The 14,110-nt window shown below is 45.0% G+C and overlaps 1 protein-coding gene across 6 annotated transcripts in view; it reads left to right on the top strand.

Annotated features, from left to right (window-relative positions):
- Nucleotides 1–14,110, top strand: part of LOC115456599 (zinc finger and BTB domain-containing protein 40-like) — a 66,377-nt gene that overhangs the window by 27,098 nt on the left and 25,169 nt on the right. For 5 of the 6 annotated variants that reach the window (XR_003939892.1, XM_030185796.1, XM_030185798.1 and 2 more), the window contains 4 exons: nt 1,117–1,253; nt 9,448–9,646; nt 10,180–10,313; nt 12,144–12,312. Coding sequence is in view for 5 of the 6 variants with exons in the window: in XM_030185796.1 (XP_030041656.1) it covers nt 1,117–1,253; nt 9,448–9,646; nt 10,180–10,313; nt 12,144–12,312 (639 nt within the window). In the remaining variant the exon portion in view is untranslated. The remainder of the gene's footprint in view (nt 1–1,116; nt 1,254–9,447; nt 9,647–10,179; nt 10,314–12,143; nt 12,313–14,110) is intronic. The other variant, XM_030185801.1, reaches the window with a different exon arrangement.

The following is a 14,110-nucleotide window of genomic DNA, read 5'->3' as shown; positions in this document are numbered from 1 at the left end:
TGCAGTTATCTGAGCTGTGCCAGATGAGCTGTGCTTTCGGTCCAGTTGTGCACATCAGTTTGGTACTAACTGGAATCAGCAAAGAGACTAAAGATTAACAGGCATCAACTGAATTACCCTCTCGCCTCTGAACCTGGTGTCTGTGGAACGGGGTTAGGCAGTTGGCCCAGCAGTGCGTAGGGAAAGCTTGCACCATTGTTGCCTGAGTCATATCTATGCTGTGCATAAGAACTACTGTATTGGGTCAGACCAAAGGTCCAATATGCCCAGTTTCTTGTTTCCATCAGAAGCCAATCCAGGTCAAGAACCCGACGGGATCCTAAAAAGTAGATAGTCCATGCTGTTTATACCAAGGGTAAGCAGTGGCTTTCCCCATGTTTACCCAGTTAGCAAGTTTGTGGACGCTATCTCCAGGAACATCTCCAAACCTTTTTTAAACCCTGCTATTCTAAGTGTTTTCACCACGTTCTCCAAAAACAAATTTTGGAACTTTAATTTTGAATTCAGTGAAAAAATATTTTCTCTGGTTTGTTTTACATGTACTACTTAGAGGAATATGCCACAAAGTTACTTTCAAAGAGTAAACAGTCAATTTGTGTTTTTACCCGCTACCTTCATTCATGATTTTCTAGATCTCTTTTCAAAGCTCCTCTCAGCTGTCTGTTCTCCATGCCGAAGAGCCCTAACTTCATAGCCTTTCCTCACAGGGGTAAATGGAGGACTTTAGTAGCATCCAGTATCTCTTGTGAGAGCTAAATAACTAGAAAAAAGGCCATGGGGTAAAAAAAAAAAAAAAGCATCAAACTGATGCCCTTTGGTTTGCATACTGCAATGCCAACTTTACCAAATTGCATCTCATCTAAATCCCCTGGCTTTCGGGTATCTTTATTCTATCAAATCGATAACAGATTGCTCAAAGTCATTCTCTGATGTTTACTTCCTGTTTCTCCCCTTTCACATTCTCCAAACCCTCCACCCCAGATCTTGCTGCATGACTGATTTGGAAGTGTTCTAATTGTAAAAAATACTGAGATCCAGTGTGAGCAGGAAGTTTTGCTTATATAAACGCTGGTGTTTTGTTTTGTTTTTTTTCTCTGAATCTCTCTGCATGCCCAGCCCAGCGCAACCCGGAGGACTACGGAACAGAGCTGTTAAGACAGTACCACGAAAACCTTGCTGAGATTCTCACAGACCCTAAACAGCTTCTCAAGGGTCTCTCTGCAGTACAGAATTTAGCTCCCAAGGATAGAGAGGTGAGAGCCATTCGTACAAAGAAAGGAATGTATGCAGGCTTGTCTTAGTTCAGTCTTGGACAGCTTCACACAGGCCAGATTTTCAGGATATCCCTAATGAATAAGGGGCCAATATTCAGACCTCAGCAGTTAGACCGGCTAACTCCTGAGGTCGGCACTGAGCGTTTCTGGTGACCGGCATTGAATGTCTGGTTTATTTTGGCCGGTTTAAAGATAACCGGCTGTGTCGTTATTCAGACTTAGCCATTTATCTTTAAACTGTCAAATATGGCCACTAAACAGGCTTTAAAAAGTAGCAGATAGCCGGTTATATTGGGCGATATAACCGGCTATCTGCTAGCTGTTAACCGGGGATATTCAGCAGGGGATAGCCAGTTCAGTGCTATTTAACTGGTCAGCAGCTGTTCTGGCCAGTTAAATAGTGTTGAGTATCGGGGAGTAAGTATATAAGAGGTTTGCATACAAATGTATCATGGCTGTTAATGATGTAAATTGCTATGATTTAGTTGGAAGAGTGGTATAGCAAATTTGTAAATATAAAACATTCTGAAAATATAGTCTGTTTGTGTCCCTCAGGGACTTGTTACAAAAAAGAAAACCACATCAATAAAAAAATTACAACTCGACAAATAACTACCTGTCACAAAACGCCTAGCACCCACCTGGGGTTAACCCTGCATCCACCTAGAGGGTCTGTCCCCAGCACTGCTCAGGCCCGCCTGCAACTCTGCCTGTGTTCTACACTTGCACCGTTCTCCCACCATCTGGATCTCGCTTGCCACTGGGCAAGTTCCCCACCCACAAGTTATTTCCCTGGTGGTTTCTAAGGACACTGGGGCCACAATCCCAGGGGTCACACAGCTTTTAGAAACCACCCACAGACCCAAAAGACAATCCACCAGAATTCTTAGTCCAGGACAACAGAGCTAATAAACTAATGGGTTTATTATCAGAAAATGAATGGAACAGTGAATGGTGGCAAAAATAGATGAAATTAGCAAACAATAACAGGTAACCAAACATGGATCAACATTAAACTATCTAAACACTGTATTACTACCTGAGTAGCACCTGGGGAGTTCAAGAAAATTAATTGTTCAAAGTCTTTGAACAGGGTCTCAATGTAGAGATCTCTACCCTTCACACTCCCTTGCTGAGACTGGGGGAAATCCAGTACTTTCTGCTGGATTTTGAACTCTAGGGCCAATCAGAGCCCAGAGCATTAACTTTGAAGGTATCTGACCAATGGCACTGCAGGTTACTTTTCCTCAGGGCTGCCTTCTCTTCCTGTGGAAGATAAGCTGAAAGGAAAACAACTGCAGCCTTAAAGCATAGAACAGGCACCGCCTGCTGGCCAATTAAGGGAAATACATTGAGGGGAAAATGGGTGTCATAAAGCATATAAGAAATTACAGTCATAAGTCCCCTGTTTCACCACACTACCCTACCCTAAAAGATTGAGTAAGAGCAGAGCTTCCCAAACTGTGGGTCAAAAAAACCTACCTTTGTGGTCATGACCTAGATGGGCTCTCCATGGGTGCATCACTATTCTGCTAATCCAGGGGGGTCACACAGTTTTATTTGGTCTCAATCATGGGATCACAGACACAAAAAAATTGGGAAGCACAGGGCTAGAAGATTGGGAAATTATGGGGATATTTTCTAAATTTGCCATTGAAATGGAGATGATCTAAGAAATTGGAAGTGGAAAATGATACATACTCATGTTTGTCCCTAGAAAAGGAGAGTGCTTTATGTAATAGGGTGTAAGGTCATGTGATACGGGATGGCATGTGAAATGCGCTTCACAGTATGGTGGTGCTGGTACACAAGTTACCTTAGGGTGTTGGCATGTTTAGGTGCTGATTATCTGGAGTTAGTGTGGCGTTTGGACTATGTTGTGTAGTTGTGTTGCACAGGCTGCTGCATGGAATGATTTTGAACTGTGGGATTCAGTGTATGAGAAGAGAATAGGATTTGTAAGATGTGTTGAAAGATTTATTTTATTTATTTATTTATTGCATTTGTACCCCACATTTTCCCACCTATTTGCAGGCTCAATGTGGCTTACATAGTACCATCAAAGGCGTTGGCCCAGTCGGTGGATAACAAATACAAAGTTGTATAGTGATCGTATGAGGTATAAGTGGAGGGTCGGAATGGATGAAGATTGCGTGTTGTCCTGTTCGATCATAGTCGTGCTGTGTTGGTAGGTGAAGAGGGTTACGTGGGGTCGTTGGAGTAAGCCTTTTTGAAGAGGTTGGTTTTTAATGGATATTAGATGCTGCTTAATGCACTAGAATGCACGATGCATTGTCAGGTGCAGCGCTGTGGTGTGGAGATGTGGTTTTGGAAGCAGGCTGTGAGGCAATGTGCAATAGAGCTGGAATGTGGGACAGGAGAGCACAGAGAGGAGCAGCAAAACTAATAAGGAGATATCGGGCATGGTTAGACCGAGTAGGCCTGTGTTCTGCTCCTGGGAATAGCACTGATTAAATTGTAAGCTCCCATTAAAACCAAAGAAATTCTATATATTGATGCAGATGGTTATTCTAGGATAGACACTTAATTAACATTACTTTAACAGTCATGTAAAAAAGAATTTGGACATCTTAGCTGCCAGTGTCTTTAATGAGCACATCCTTGAATAAAGGCAGGCTGTAAATTAAATAAATAATCCTCATTAGCTCTCCAGGCCAGTCCAGATCTGGTAATACACACTCCTGCCAGCAGATGGAGACTGAAAGCCACTGATTTAATTATGTCAGCCTATAAAGGGTCCTGTGCTTTCCGCGCTAGCCAGTATTTCTCATTTCCAGCAGATGGTAGGTGAGGTAACCTGTGCAGTCTGAAACATGGCCTGTTAGGCCCTTTTGCAGGGGAGCTGCTGTAACAATTTAACTTTTAATGTGGGATGGTTATCGGGACCTTTGCTCTTTATTTTCAAAATAAGGGGTCAATGTTCAGTGTGGTTTAAGTGGGTAGAAGAGGCTCCTGTTTGCTTAAACTATTCTATGTGGGCCAGCTACCGATATTCAGGGGCGCTTAGCTTGGCAGTGCTGCTAAATTATTTTATTTTTTTTAAGGGAAAGGGGATGGAATTTGATATACTGCCTTTTCTGTGGTTACATATTCTTCTGTACCTGAAACAATGGAGGATTATATAGACGCTGACCGAGTTTTGGTTATGGTGCTGAAACTGTCCCCAAATCCTTTTTCTGCCCGCTTTCGGTATCAGCTGAAAGGCTGCATCCATAGTTTTGGTTTCAGTCAAAACTGGTTTTTTTTTCAGTGGAAGCCAAAAAATGTGTGCTGTGTCTTGTCAAATATTTAAATGTCTGTATCATATCATTCCTGTCCCTCCTTTCCTCTTGGATATACATATTTGATTCCTTGAATCTCTTCTTTTGGTCCAAACCCATATCAGTTTTTGTTGCTTTTCTTTGAACTGCTTTAAGACTTTGCACATCCTTGGTGAGATATGGCCTTCAAAACTGAACACAGTACTCCAAGTGGGGCCTCGCCAATGATCTGTACAGGGGCATTAACACCTCTTTTCTTCTACTGGTTATACCGCTTTCTGTGCAGCCTAGCATCCTTCTGGCTACAGCCACCGCCTTGTCACATTGTTTAGCTGCCTTGAGATCCTAAAACACTATCACCCAAAGGTCCCTATCATGAGTTGTGTTCATCAGTCTTTCACTTCCAATCTAATACATCTGCTTTGGATTTCAGAATCCCAAATGCATTACTTTGCACTTCTTAGCATTAAATTTCAGCTGCCAGGCCTGGTTTTGAAATAGTGAGAAAGCTACGTAATGGAAGGAGAAATTAGGTCTTTCCTAATAATTTTCTTTCCATTAGTCCTTCCCACTATTTCAGAGGCCCACCTGATGTTTCTGAGATGTTGAGTTGGTGCAAAGTAATAGATCAAATATTGATTGTCACCTTGCATGGTGCTTCCTTCATTTTTCTTGTTCTCTACAAGTTGGCCAAAGATGAGTCCACACGTGTTTGCTCATCTGGTTAGTGTTAGGTTAGTGAGTTGTTTAAGGTTGTTGTGTTTTTTTTCTGAGTTTATGCTTAAAGCTTGTCTATGTAAATACTGAGGAGCTGGACTGGATGCCAAGAAAGATATGTCTCAGGTCAGTTTTCAGTTCTCTGTCTCCACCTGCTGGTTGATGGACACAGCTATCCCACAGGTTCTGGAATAGTGGGAAGGACTAATGGAAAGAAAATTATCAGGTAAGACCTAATTTCTCCATCCTGAATTTTGGCTTGGTTTGATGAAATGCAAGACATCATGTTAGGCTTGTCTTCAGGCAGTCTTTGAGATGTGGAGTCTCCTAAGTCTTTCTAGATCTTCTCCAAAAACTGACTTACCTCTGAAAAGAAGTCTGTTAAGTTGAGTTTTAGAAGCGGAATCCACAGACCAATTCCTGAGCCTTAACAGTCTTCTAGGAATCACAGCAAATGCCATGCCTTTTGCAAATGTACAGATAAGGTCATAAGGATATCAGCCTTATAAGCTGAGGTCAATTCCAGTTGGACAGGCTTTCCAACTGAGCTGTACCATGTGCTTTTTGGACCGAACGGGAGAAGCTCTGGAGACATGTGTGCTGCACACAGCTGCTTTTGAAGGGCTAATGCTGGCACCTCAAAAGATTGCTTAAGAAAAGATTCCAGCTTGCAATCTTGTACATGCTTAAGCACTGTTCCCCCTTCAACCAGATTTGTAGTCCTTTTGCTACCACTGTTAACCAAAGCATCCTTCTTAGATTCTTTTTCTTCAGAAACCAGGGGTAAATCTTTGCCATATCTATCCCTACTTTCATTCCAGCCTCAGGAGTGTCCTCCTCCACTGAGATAAAAGCCTGTATAGTTTGATGTAAGGGAAAGACGGCAAGGTTTCTCATGCCGTACAGGATGGTAGCTCCAACAGAGGACGACTCCTGTACTGGAGAAGCCAGTCTCAATATTTCCAAAGACTTAGAAAATAAATGTAGAAAGCTCTTCTCTCCAGAAGAGGGGTCCTCCCCTTCAGCTACCTGGATTTTTCCCTCCTTTAACTGTTGTATTATGGATGGAGCCCTTGAAGCCAGAGAACCATCGATAGACTGCGCCTCAGTATCTGTCAGTAAGTCCAGACATCTCCAGTTAGAAACTGGACCAAACATCTCCACTCAGAAACTGGACCATCAAGTAAAGATTTAGAAGTGGAAGGCAGAAGGTCTACAAATTAGAATTCTGATAGTGTTTTAGTTAAAAAAAAAAAAAAAAAAAAAAATCTTTCTGCAAAAAGAAAAATTCTGCTGAAAAAGGCCACTTCTATGTGGAATGGCTCTGACAATTCTCCTTCTTAGAGTTTGCTTGAACATTCTGACTAATTGGCTGCTGACTTGTCATATCTGTAAGTGTGACAGATACTGAAGCTCCTTCTTCAAGCGCATTATGTTCCCTCCTTATGACATTTCCCCGAAAAGCATGGAACTGCAATGTTTTGCTCTGAAATAAGTTGAGAGGCAAATACTGAAGTGTTCCCATGATCCCCATCGGATTAGAACCAGTCCAACAAGATAAATAATGACCAGAAAAAGAGCGCTGGTCCCCACAGAGGGAGCAGCATTTTTGCGCACTCCGCTAGGGCCTCCATGGAACAGTGTGCCTGAACTTTACTTCACATGGGTAACCTGCACTAAATTTATCTTGACGTTTCAGCTTCTACAGTTCGGAGAAAAGGAACAGCCACAAATTCAACAGTGCTGGTAATCTGAGCTCCCCAGGAAGGCAACAAGGCAGACCCTCTTAAGACAAATAAAGGAACACTCCTACCTGAAGTGTGAAATTTCTGGTTAGGCTCCTAGAGGCAGATGCACTAAACGTTTTTCATCGTTAAATGAGCCCTCGGGGAAGAATTTCCGATCCTTTCCATGCACTTAAGCCTATTTTCCGACGACAGTAGCAGCTAACGAAAACGGAATGGAGATGAGCAATTAGTGTGAAAACCCCATTGAAACGACATGCACTAACCTTTTCCGATTGCCTTTACGCAGGAAAAAGGCAGGAAAACTAACGAGAGGTCAGTGTTACTGACGTCAGACAGGGGCGGGCCCAGGAGGAGAAAGACGCTCTATCGCGAAGGCAGGCATCAGCTGATTCAGCGTTCTTCTTGCCCGTGCAGCGCCTTCGGACAGAGGAGAGAGGCGCTGCACGGGCCCGGTAAGAGGGAGGGGGGCCCGATGGAGAAGGGGAATGGCGGCGACGACCCCCAAAGGGGGCGGGGCACAGACGGAGGATGTCGGGAGGCGGAGCTGAGAGTAGTGAGGAAGGGAGGGGGGCAGGGGCTGCTACAATTTTGCTTTTTCGGGGTGGGGGGAGCGGCGGAAAGTGGGGAGCAGCGGCGGGGGGGGGGGGGCAAGGCCGTCCGTACAGGACGCTCCTGATGAGCGCCCTTGCCCCCTCCCGATCCTTTTTTTAGTTTTATTTTTTTATGTGTCAATTCAATTTGCCATGTGCTTGTGATTTGACTGTTTGTGGCATGCGCAGAGCAGCTAACATAACGCTTGGCTGGTCTGCGCATGATTTGGGGGCCGATTAACGATGTGTATTGTGATTCTTTGATACATTGTACGTTTCAATACCGATTCCAGCATGTGTGACTTTTTTTTTTGGTGCATTTTTCGTTATTTTAAAATCGTTAGGGACTTTAACGATTTAGATTTTTTTACGTTTGGTTGCTGCATCTGCCTCCAAGTTACTCAGCAGTTCTTGTTGCAAAATTCTTTGTCTCAGTGTCATTATTTTGAAGAGGAAAGAAGAATAGCTGGTGGGAAAAAGAGGAGATTCTCAGACTTCTCTGAGACACCTTCCTGCTCCAGCAAATTGAAATTGTATGTGTATATGTATGTGTGTGATTCTTAGAATCATCCCCTGTTCTGCTAAGACAGTTGTCTAACTGACTCGGGATCTATTCCAACAGTTCAGAAGCTGTATGGTAGTCTGGCTGTATCTGCTGGAGACAGAGAAATACTGAGAAGGTTAAGCTGCACATTGCCCTTAGTTCTGTCCTATAACAGCTCTTGTTCTTTGTCGCCATCTGCTGGTTGACAGATATAACCCACAGGTTCTGGGCTGGTCTGATGTGGATGCTAAGGAAATATGTATTCAGTGCTGCTAACTATGCATAAAGTGGTCAGCGCCCTACTACTGTCAATTTAGTTTAGGCCTTCTGTTGAGGGTTAACCAGCTTTTCCTGCTCTCTCAGCTTTGGGAATTGTACATCTCTGATCATCTTGATATTTTGTACAGAGGGGAAGGAAAGGTGTTTCTGTTTGTATTTGTCCAGTGTCACACTGTATATAGGGTTTGGCTTCTTGATGTTTCCAGTTCAGGTTTTGTCTGTCTATTTCTGCTTCCACTTTGTGGTCACTTATTCTGTGTTTAGTGAGGCATTCTGCTAGTGCATAAATTCTATTTAGGTATCTGTAGCAGTGCAGCTTGTTCTGTTTTCTATTTGTCCATCAAAATAAGTGTCATTGGTATTCTAGGGCTCTTTCTCGCTCTGGCTATTGCCTCTGCCTCTCTCTCACTTTTCTCCCCCTTTCTCCTTAGTGGTTCCTCTTTATCTATTAACCTATAAATGTACTCACTCTGCTGCTCCCCAGTATCTCTCCACACTCGTCCTTCCCTACACCCCTTCCCGTGCACTCCGCTCCATGGATAAATCCTTCTTATCTGTTCCCTTCTCCACTACTGCCAACTCCAGACTTCGCGCCTTCTGTCTCGCTGCACCCTACGCCTGGAATAAACTTCCTGAGCCCCTACGTCTTGCCCCATCCTTGGCCACCTTTAAATCCAGACTGAAAGCCCACCTCTTTAACATTGCTTTTGACTCGTAACCACTTGTAACCACTTGTAACCACTCGCCTCCACCTACCCTCCTCTCTTCCTTCCCGTTCACATTAATTGATTTGATTTGCTTACTTTATTTATTTTTTTGTCTATTAGATTGTAAGCTCTTTGAGCAGGGACTGTCTTTCTTCTATGTTTGTGCAGCGCTGCGTACGCCTTGTAGCGCTATAGAAATGCTAAATAGTAGTAGTAGTAGTATCTGACTTTGGGCCTTTCCTTGCCTTGCCTGCTTGTCCCTCTCTCTCTCATCAGTCTCACTGTCCTGGGGTTACATTCTGTGCAGGTGATGGAAGGGATCGTGCAGAAGGACGGCAGCGTAGGCACTTTCAGCAACTTGGTGTCGGCAGTACTGGATGAATTTCTTCTGCCAGCTGTGGCCATGTGGCAGGTGCTACTGGCTATACAGAAGGATGAATTTCACCTTAATGTGCTCATGGAAGAAATCCGTAAGGAGCCAGGCGCTGACCACTTCTTCCAGACAGGTAACACTGCTGCACGTACATACTCATTGTCAAACTGTGCACAGAGCTAGACTCTTATATCAGTCAGGTAACACTTGTCCATGCTTTGGGGGTTTCCTTTCCCTCTGGTGATTACTGAGATTTCAGGGTACTCTTCCTGCTTTCCCTGTGTTCCTGTAGTACACCGAACATACTGACTACTTGAGGTGATCTGACGACGTTCATGTTTGTGATAAGAACATAAGATAAGCCAGGCTGACTCAGACTAAGATTCCAGCTTCCTCTCTCCCAACAATTTGAATTTAGCCCACACTTTTCTTTCAATACTAGCACAGTTACGTTCGGGTACAGTAGGTATTTCCCTATCCCCGGAGGTCTCGCAGTCTGTACATAAAGTGATTGAGGGTTAAGTGATTTGCCCAAGATCACAAGAAGCATCAGTGAGATTTTGAACCCTGCCTTTCCTGGTTCTCAGCCCACTCTTCTACCCATTCAGTTACTCCGCTCCACAAGTACTTGGCAGAACTGATTTCTTTATCTTTCATTTTTTTTAGCAGCTAATCGAGAATGCGTTGCCAGAGACATATTGTTACGACACAGTGAGCTGATTGGGAAGGCCATAAGCGAGAGCCCTTCATTGGAATGTGTGTTACAGGAAGAGGAAGGACTGACACAGATTGTCAAAGAGGTACTGTACCAAATGAGAGATCTCCTGGGAGGGGGTGACTACACAAAGAGAAGGCAGAATACTCTACTGGAAAAGGGGCACCAAGTGGAAGGAGTAGAGTAACGAAACTTTCTCACAGATGGTGTTCAAATCAGCGTGTATTCAAGTCTTCTAAAACATTGGTGACGACCCAGAGGGGGGTGACTACATACAGAGATCATAACCAGTTAAAACTCCCAGGAATGTTTATTTCTTGCATAGTGTCTTGGCGCTCTGTGAGATTTTTTTGAGCATGGTATTTTCCTTGACCGTACCCACAAGTGTTGAATACGGGTCATTGAAGATGCCTCATTTAGCATAGATGTAAAACGACACTGAATATGGGGCATTGTCTGCCGATGCTTCCAGCAACTAATCAGTGTAACTGTTAAGGCCCAACAGATAACATATACATAGTAGATGACGGCAGAAAAAGACCTTTACGGTCTATCCAGTCTGCCCAACAAGATAAACTCTTATGTGCTCCTTTTTACTTGTACCTGTCCTCTTCAGGGCACAGACCGTATAAGTCTGCCCCGCACTATCCCTGCCTCCCAACCACCAGCCCCACCCCCCACCAGTTGGCTCTGGCACAGACCGTATAAGTCTGCCCATCACTACCCCCTCCTCCCAACCACCAGTCCCGCCTCCCACCAACGGCTCTGGCACAGACCGTTTAAGTCTGCCCATCACTATCCGCTCCTCCCAACCACCAGTCCCGCCTCCCACCACCGGCTCTGGCACAGACCGTTTAAGTCTGCCCAGCACTATCCCCGCCTCCCAAACACCAGTCCCGCCTCCCACCACCGGCTCTGGCACAGACCGTATAAGTCTGCCCATCACTACCCCCTCCTCCCAACCACCAGTCCCGCCTCCCACCAACGGCTCTGGCACAGACTGTATAAGTCTGCCCAGCACTATCCTCGCCTCCCAAACACCAGTCCCGCCTTCCACCAGCGGCTCTGGCACAGACTGTATAAGTCTGCCCATCACTACCCCCTCCTCCCAACCACCAGTCCCGCCTCCCACCAACGGCTCTGGCACAGACCGTTTAAGTCTGCCCATCACTATCCCCTCCTCCCAACCACCAGTCCCGCCTCCCACCACCGGCTCTGGCACAGACCGTTTAAGTCTGCCCATCACTACCCCCTTCTCCCAACCACCAGTCCCGCCTCCCACCACCGGCTCTGGCACAGACCATTTAAAGTCTGCCCATCACTACCCCCTTCTCCCAAACAACCAGTCCCGCCTTCCACCAACGGCTCTGGCACAGACTGTATAAGTCTGCCCATCATTACCCCCGCCTCCCAACCACCAGTCCTGCCTCCCACCAGTTGGCTCTGGCACAGACCGTATAAGTCTGCCCCGCACTACCCCTCCTCTGAACCAGCAGTCCCGCATTTCACCAACGGCTCTGGCACAGACTGTATAAGTCTGCCCATCACTAACCCCGCCTCCCAACCACCAGTCCCGCCTTCCACCAACGGCTCTGGCACAGACCGTATAAGTCTGCCCATCACTAGCTGGTTGTCTTACAATTAAGTGAAGTGGTGGAGCTCTCATTGACTGAGGTCTGGTGTTCCATAGAAACACAGAATTAGCAGATATGGACCATTTGGTGTGCTTCTATGTATCTGTCTGCCATGCTGTCACAGATTCTACTTGATCTGTGGTCGTTCTCTTATCCTTCCCCCTTCTGCTAAGGTCCCTTTGTGTCTACCCCAGCAATGCTTGAATTGTGCTGCTGTTTTACCTCCTACCTTCTCTCTGGAAGTTTTACTGTCCTCTACAGATGTTTTTCCTTCCTTTTAGCTTATAAGTGTTTCCGCTCAGAAGGCTGATGATGGAACATCTGCGGAGAAGGTTCTGAGCGCTGCACTGGAGCGGTCTGTCTCTTCTGTGGCATTCTGTCAGCTGTTGTGCTGTGTCCATGACTCCTTCCCTGATCTGTGGCCAGTAATGCAGGATCTGGAGCAGATAGGTAAGAGATGTTCCAGGTGTCCACCGTCCTCTCGGTGAAAAAGTCTTTTCCCACATTCCTTTTGCGCTCCCTTCAAGCTTCATTTGATGATCCTTCTCATTTGATGGATAATGTTCTGATACTTTTACTGAAACTTAAATGGTTTATCATATCTCCCTTTTCTTCTAGAAAGAACATTTATTTATTTATTTGTTATTTGATAGACCACAGTGTGTGCAATAATATAGTATAAGTTGGCAGCAGAAAAGACAAGTTGCACCTACCTGGAATTACTGTACAAACAAACTTTTTCCAGAGACGGGCAAGTGGTAGAACTTGAGGGGCATGAATTGATGTTGGATGGGGGGGAGTCAACTCAGGAGTAACGTCAAGGAGTACTTTTTCACATAGAGGGTGGTGGAGACGAAAATGGTGTGGAATAAACAGAAAACCAGGGGACACAAGATGAAGCTAGAATATGGTAGATTTAAAACAAACAGGAGAAAGATTTTCTTTACTCAGCATGTAGTTAGACTCTGGAACTCGTTGCCGGAGAATGTAGTGACAGCAGCTGGCCTTACGGAGTTTAAAGGGGGTTTGGACAGATTCCTGAAGGAAAAGTCCATTTAACATTATTACATTTTTGGGGGGGGGGGGGGGTTGCCGGGTTCTTGAAGCCTGGATTGGCCGCTGTCAGAGACAGGATGCTGGGCTTGATGGACCCTTGGTCTTTTCCCAGTATGGCGGTACTTATGTGGAAAGAGAATGGAATCAAAACAATTGGGACATAAGGCTAGTGCTGGGCCCCAGTTATAGCTAGACAGGTCTGGATGGGCTGGAGTGGGTCTTTGGTAGCAAACTCCAGTAGTTAGGGGAATAAGGCCAGTGCTGGGCAGACTTCTAAGGTCTGTGCCCGGAAAATGGCAAGGACTAGATTGAAAACAAGTGTGTATGTGTTATATTGAATCATACCTTATGCCAGTGGATCCCAAACCTGGTCCTGGAGGCACCCCAGCTAGTCAGATTTTCAGGATACCCACAATGAATATTCATGACAGAGATTTGCATGTAGTGGAGGCAGTGCATGCAAATCTCTCCCATGAATATTCATTGTGGCTGTCCTGAAAACCTGACTGACCGGGGTGCCTCCAGGACCAGGTTTGAGAACCACTGCCTTATGCTATGAGTTTATCTTGTTGGGCAGACAGAATGGACTGATTGGGTCTTTATCTGCCATCATCTACTATGTTGCTATTTAAGATAGGACTAGATGCGATGGGGAAGGACTGAATAGCACAATGACATCATTCCTAAACCAAACAGAGAATCAGGCAGGATGCCAAAAGAAATAAGAGAACAGGGAAAAGGGAGCCAAATATATTTGTTTCCTAAAACTTGATATACTGCTTAGCTTATTCCTTAAGAAAAGGCTTGAGAAAAAAATCCCAGGTCCCGAGAGCTGATTTCAGCTTCTTAGAAGAGGATTCTAAGCGTAAGTCCACAGGCAACGTTGCGAAGTGTGGGGACCAAATTACAAAAGGTCAGAGATCGAGAGCAGTCCAACTGAACTCTAGTAACAGAGGTCAATGTTTGAAGACCTGAGAGAATGGGCAGGTGTCTGAGGGATGGATGAGCATGGGGGACAGATAAGGTAGGCCTGAATAAAAAGCACAGTCAGTTAACATCAGAAACTTTCTGTCTTTCTAGGCATGGCTTATACTGCCCTGCTGTGTAAGTATGTCTACGCTGGCTGATTTGTGGAGAAATTAGAAATAAACATTCTTTGCTTGGTTTCTCTCCCCTTCACCTCTGAAATATT

Source organism: Microcaecilia unicolor, chromosome 13 (assembly GCF_901765095.1).
Source record: "Microcaecilia unicolor chromosome 13, aMicUni1.1, whole genome shotgun sequence".
Classification (NCBI taxonomy): Eukaryota; Metazoa; Chordata; class Amphibia; order Gymnophiona; family Siphonopidae; genus Microcaecilia; species Microcaecilia unicolor.
Note: the sequence above shows the minus strand (reverse complement) of the source record. Positions and strands in the feature narration are given on the sequence as shown.